Source organism: Mus pahari, chromosome 7, assembly GCF_900095145.1.
Source record: "Mus pahari chromosome 7, PAHARI_EIJ_v1.1, whole genome shotgun sequence".
NCBI lineage: Eukaryota > Metazoa > Chordata > Mammalia > Rodentia > Muridae > Mus > Mus pahari.
Window position 1 is genome coordinate 112,470,762 of NC_034596.1, and position 6,105 is coordinate 112,476,866.

The 6,105-nt window shown below is 36.3% G+C and overlaps 1 protein-coding gene across 1 annotated transcript in view; it reads right to left on the minus strand.

Annotated features, from left to right (window-relative positions):
* Nucleotides 1-5,513, minus strand: part of Abcb5 (ATP binding cassette subfamily B member 5) — a 92,272-nt gene extending 86,759 nt beyond the window's left edge. Inside the window, exons 1-2 of the mRNA XM_021202041.1 lie at nucleotides 5,451-5,513; nucleotides 4,370-4,443 (exon numbers count right to left, since the gene is read on the minus strand). Coding sequence (XP_021057700.1) covers nucleotides 4,370-4,422 — 53 coding nt within the window. The 5' untranslated portion in view covers nucleotides 4,423-4,443; nucleotides 5,451-5,513. The remainder of the gene's footprint in view (nucleotides 1-4,369; nucleotides 4,444-5,450) is intronic.
* Nucleotides 5,514-6,105: the final 592 nt, after the last annotated feature.

The window sequence follows — 6,105 nt, forward strand, 5'->3', positions numbered from 1 at the left end:
TTTTCTTTTCTTTTCTTTTCTTTTCTTTTCTTTTCTTTTCTTTTCTTTTCTTTTCTTTTCTTTCTTTCTTTCTTTCTTTCTTTCTTTCCTTCCTTCCTTCCTTCCTTCCTTCTTTCCTTCTTTCCTTTTTTTCTTTCCTTCAATAGTTGCTCACTATGTAGCCTAGGCTGGCATTCAGATCCTCCATTCAATCTTTCTAGTATTAGGAATATAGGTGTAGGCTTTCTGGATGGGATAGTGACAGGGCAAGAGGTAGCTACTAAGTCTCCTGGTTTCTAATATGGCTTTCAAGATTAGGATTCTAGTTGTTGTGCACAGAGATCGATTTACCATTGTTTCAGAACTAAGTTTGTGTGGTGATATCTGTCACATGGTGACTTGAAGGGGTTCAAGAGAGAAAGTACAGCGGTAAAGTATGGGTTTGCCAGATGTGTACCACAAAGGCCATGGGGATTTTGAAGCATGGAGCTGGTGTGTGTATGAAACTTAGCAAGCCGAGTGGAGAGAGTCTCCACGAGATAAGAACTGGCCAGTGAGACCTAGGGGGCTGAGAGTAGCTGGGTGACATGCAGGAACTTAGAGTTCATTTTAATATTTCCCCACAGCAGTGGCAAGCCAACATGTTGGGTAAGAATCCACTAGAAATGTAAGATTATTATCCTGAGAGTTAAAGTTTTATTTTATTTTATTTTATTTTATTTTATTTTATTTTATTTTATTGAGTAGCTGGGTAGCACTGAGAAGAGTCAAGTGGACTCAAGCAAGGGAATTGAAACAAAGAAAGCAGGCTCTGAGGTCCCCTGCTGTGGGGACTGCAGGCTGCTCTGAGTCAGAAGGAGGATGGAAGTTGCCTATTTCTTAGGGCAGAGATGGATTGAACTGTGAATTTATAAAATTGGGATTATTTGCTTTTAGGGAAGATTTATATACAGATTTTGTCTGAATCACATAGGATTTTCATCTGTAATTGGGAACTAGGATAGGAAAAATTAGTCATTGACTCCAAGTAGAGAGGGTAGTGAAAATTACCTGATATGACAGGTATTAATTAACAAATGTCTCCAGGTAGTAAGCTCAACAGATAGATATTATAACAGGTATTAATAAAATTAATGTCTGTGGTTCCAGGCAGAGAGCGGAACAGATAGATGGTATAACAAGATGGCTGCTCTAGGCAGAGAGTCGAATAGAAAGTCGAAAGGTATAGAGATATATTGCTCAATATGCCTCACAGGATACTCAATCTGTCTAATGTGGGGTCCGTGGGAATCTTGGGTTATTATCCTGCTTGGCAAAATAGGAAAGGCCTAAGAATAGGCACATACTATATTTTAGTTTACTTCATTTGTTTTGGATTGTTTTAACTTTCAAAATGGGTGTGATTTTGAGTTTTGTGGTTATATTATTCCTCTGGGAGAGAGGTCAATATAACAGTTTTTCTGGTTACTGGCTCAAGGATATGCTAATCTGGGAGAAAGGTTTTATGTTTGCATTTTTAGAAAAGGTGATTTATATACCTTCCAGAGTAATATGGATCAGATTTGATAGAGGGAGACCCCCAGAGAACCAGATTCCAGAGAATCAAACAAAAAAGTTATTTTGATACTAGAATTTTGTTTTGAGATTTGTATATTACAGAATATACAGCCTTGCTGCATCTTATCGTCAGATTTGCTGAACTGACCTGCTTGAACTGTTGTTTGGACTTTTAGTCAGATCCAGTCAGGACACAGACATCAGAGACTAATACAATCATTGGTGTGGCCTTCTTAAAGCCAACCAACTCCCCCGTTTTCCCTACCCTCCTCCTTCAAAAATATCTCAATGCCCATATTCAGCTTGCAGAAATTATGAAGAGTCGTTGTCCCACTTCCCTGGGATTTGGGGCTGGAGGTGATTATTCCAAGGTTTCCTTTCTAGGGAATTTAGAAATGGTCATATTTGGAACAGGGAAAAAACAGCTAGAATTGATTGTATAGTCATAGTCTCTTTTAATAGAAATCTTTATAATTGTTATTAAGTTGAAGTCATAATTTCTTATTTTGGTACAGAATTTATTTTGAGGCAAAATCAAGGTATAATCATCTATACACATTTCAGAGTAATATGGATCAAATTTGATAGACGGAGCCTCCCAGAGAACTAGATTCCAGAGAATCAAACAAAAAAGTTATCTTGATGATATTAAAGTTTTTGTTTTGAGATTTGTATATTACAGAATATACAGCCTTGCTGAGTCACATTGCCATTGGTATAAATTTCTTCTATTGATTTTAAAAGTACAGGGCTTAGACCTAGTCCTCCTATAACTGTTATTATAAACTGATCTGAGATGGTTAAGCCTGTGAGTTAAGGGCCTAATAGCAAATTCATGGCTCTGAGTTTATTGTTAGGGTGTTTTTAGATATTTTAATTAGAAATAGCTGAGGTTAATTAACAGACAACAGTCCAGATTACTTCACATAGATAGTTGGTTTTCAAAAAGTCAGAAATCCACAGAATGTGACATTTAATGTTTATTCACTTGTTGTTGAGGCAAATCTGCTCCTAACAGCTTTCCATTCCTGGATTCAAAGAAGCAGCTGAGCGTCTATACCCCCAGGTGAGGCTGTCCATTATGGCTTGGTCACCACTGGTCAGAAATTGCCAATCTCTCCTGCAGACCTGTACTGTTCTTGAAAGGACCCAATTTACAGGTTAGGACAGCTTAGTTCTGCTGAGACAGAATAGGCTAGTCCTTTCCATTCCTGTATCTCTAAGGTTTGTCAGATGATCCTGGCCTAGAAGGCTGAAGACTTGTTCCATCTTTCTGACTTACTAGGGTTGTACAGGTATGCAGCTGTCTCTACAATTTGTCTCAGTTCTAGAAGCTGTGTTAGGGTTCCTATATAGTTTCAGTTCATCTTGGTCATTCTTGGATTTCTGATGGGGTTGAAAGACTACTTATAACCTCATAGCCAACCCAGGCTATTTATTTTGAGAGAACAGATTTGAGAGGATGATTTCAGATGGTATACAATCATAAGTCAAGTGTAGAATTATAAGTCTTTTAATTTAGGATAGATGACAATGTTCTATTTTAATGACAAAAATGATGGACTGGCTGTTAGGTCTATCTTATACCTTATAGATTGCAAAATAGTTATAGTTGTCCTCAATTTATTTTTGAGAGAAAAGTTCTGTTTTTTTTATTAGACCAGAAAGGAGGAAGTATTGTGGATGGCCCTGTTGCTGTTGTATTTTGATGTTAATTCTGCTTTCCCAGGAGGGGTTGTCTGGAACCAGAAATGAGTCAATGTACTCAGGTGACTCCTTGTGAACCATCCCCTAATGAATACAGGAATCAGTCACTGGGTGAGTAGGTGGGACTTCTGGGTTGGATGGGGGAAGAGAAGAATCAGGAGAGAGTTAGGGGCTTTTTGGACAGAGATAGCGAGAGGGCAAGATATAGCTACTAATTTTCCTTTCTATAGCAGAACCACCAGGATTTGCCACAGAAGGATTTAGATTTAATATGGTTTACAAGATTAGGATTCTAGTTGTTGCATCCAAAAATTGAGTTACCATTGTTTCAGGAGGAAAAAAAAAGAAATATAGATGTGTCCCATCCCTCTCAGTATTTAAAAGAAAAGGATTATATCATATGTGAAAACATGTAAGAACCTAGAACATTATCCCAAGTAAAAAGACACAGAAAGACAAATACCGCATGGTCTTATTTTTATGTGAAATAAAAGTTACACCCACAGTCAAGATTGTGATTGTGAGTATTGTAGGATGAGTAGGACAGGTGGTGATTGAATGTTGAATGCTTGAAAATTGTTAAAATGGTGGGAGATCCTTTTCTGGATATTTCCTGTTAATAAACCAAGTGGGCTAGGGAGTTGTTCTCTAGCTATAGAAAATGTGTATCCAAATATAACCTGTGGTTAATGGCAAAAGGGAAAATACGATTTAAAACTCTTTCTCTTTTGTATCTTTACACAAATGCATTCTGGGTATAGAAAACAGTATACTGTATGTAGACACAAAGACATGTATTTAGTGAAAATACATGTACGATATGGAACCAAGGGTCTATCAATGTGAAATGAAATGCAGCAATCTTTCCTTTACTCTATATACTGCCACAAGAAATTCAAAAGAGGTGATATCTGATTTCCTAACTTAACAATTTCTATAGCAATTACCTGTCCTGGAACCAATGTGGAAGCAATTGTAATAATGACTGTATTAATGGCAATAACAAAGTACAGCTAAATACAAACATTGTTACTTTTGAAAAAGAAAACTTTTTTGTTACACCTGTGAAAGGGGTAATGTATGTTTGAAATCTCAGGAAAAACTGTAGAATTTAGTGGATGCTTACCCACATCTCTGATTACTTTCTTGCAACCCGTTGGCTCTTTCAGAATGTGCCATATTATTTATAGTTTAATTCTCCTGAAATAAAATAATTACAATATAGCATGGGTAGGTGAAAATTTCACTTGATTGGCATACAACAGCATGCCACTTCTTTTAACAGTCTGCCACAGAAGCTGCTGAGAATGCACCCTGCCTGCATTCCCTTGCATATGAAGCGTCTGCTTAGATAGTTGATCTTGTTCATATTTTGTTATTGAATCTGTGACTCTTTCACCTCATTCTTAGCTGAGAGTTGGAGTTAACTGAAATTTTAGAATTGGAATAAAACAAAGAAAGTAAAGTGGAAAATGTACTGTTTGTCCAGGTATTAAAGTTCATTCCCACTCTAACCCTGATTTGATATTGGTAGGGGAAATCTTGAAGCTCTCTGATGCTTAGGACTTTCTATAAAATATGGAATATTATTTTTTGATATGCAGCATTCTAAGGGGGTAGTTTTCTGATTCAACAAACTACCAAGGTAGAAAATCCACCATAAGCAGATTTGTAGTACTAAAACTTAGTATATTTTGGAAAGCTATTTGTCATTAGAGCTGTATTAAGCACAACACATCCTTCTTTTGGATTATACTTGTACTGAGCCCATCATTGTGTTATTTTATTTTACTACTGATGAAATATGCCCATGACCAGTCTCTTTTGTTAAAGCATATAGCACATTGCCCTGTACTGTGATGATATTAAAGATATGGGTGTAACTTGTAGAGTGGAATTACTAATTAAATAGTACAAAGCATATGGCAGTGCTAATATGCTTTCAGATAATGACATTCTCAATGAACTATTGTGTCCCAATAGGCACCAAGAAAGAGAAAAATGAAGTCGTTCACCATAGCGAGTATGATAGACACGGATACTTTCCATAGTGACTTTATAGCATCTCTAATTTAATATATACATAAGAAAAGCGATAAAATAAGAAAGTCATGAAATAGTTGGTAAATATCATTAACAGATTATAAAACTAACAATTATATAATAAAACCCACACATTCATAACATGAAGGTGTATTAAATCTCACCTCAGTAAGAACATGATCTGTTGTCCATGTACACAAGATTCGTGTGTGGCTTTTCTTCTCAACAAATAACGTGTCTTTACTCTTGGTGCTTAGCCAACCTTGTGTTCTGCTCAGACAGCTGTACTATCTGATATAATCAGCGATGAAGTACCATGTAAAGCACACAGTGTTCTGTACATGATGTTGCCGTTGGAAATAATGAGAGCAAAGCTAGTCCACTGAGTAGAATAAGTACTCTGAAAACAGTCTGCAATAACTGCACACATAGTTTCTGTTGTTTAGTTCCAGGCTTTTAAAATATCTGAATAAAATAAAATAATTTAGTACATCAGTAGTGTATTGACAGAATATGCAACAGTCTACGTGAGGCTCTGATTGGACTGCTTCATATGCTCCCTAGGACCTCTTTCTGAGTTTTCTGTTTGTTAATACCTGTATTATGGTCAGCATTGGGCCCACCTTACAAATATATTACCTTGGTGTATTATATGTTTTACTAATTCATTTACAAATGACTTTCAAAATACGGAGTTTATATATGAACCAATTATTAGTTACAAGAATCTAAAAGATATTTCTTGTCCTGAGGAGCTTACAATATCACCTTCCTCATCATACCAAAGTCTTATAACTCAGTGTCTTCAAATCAGCAGCT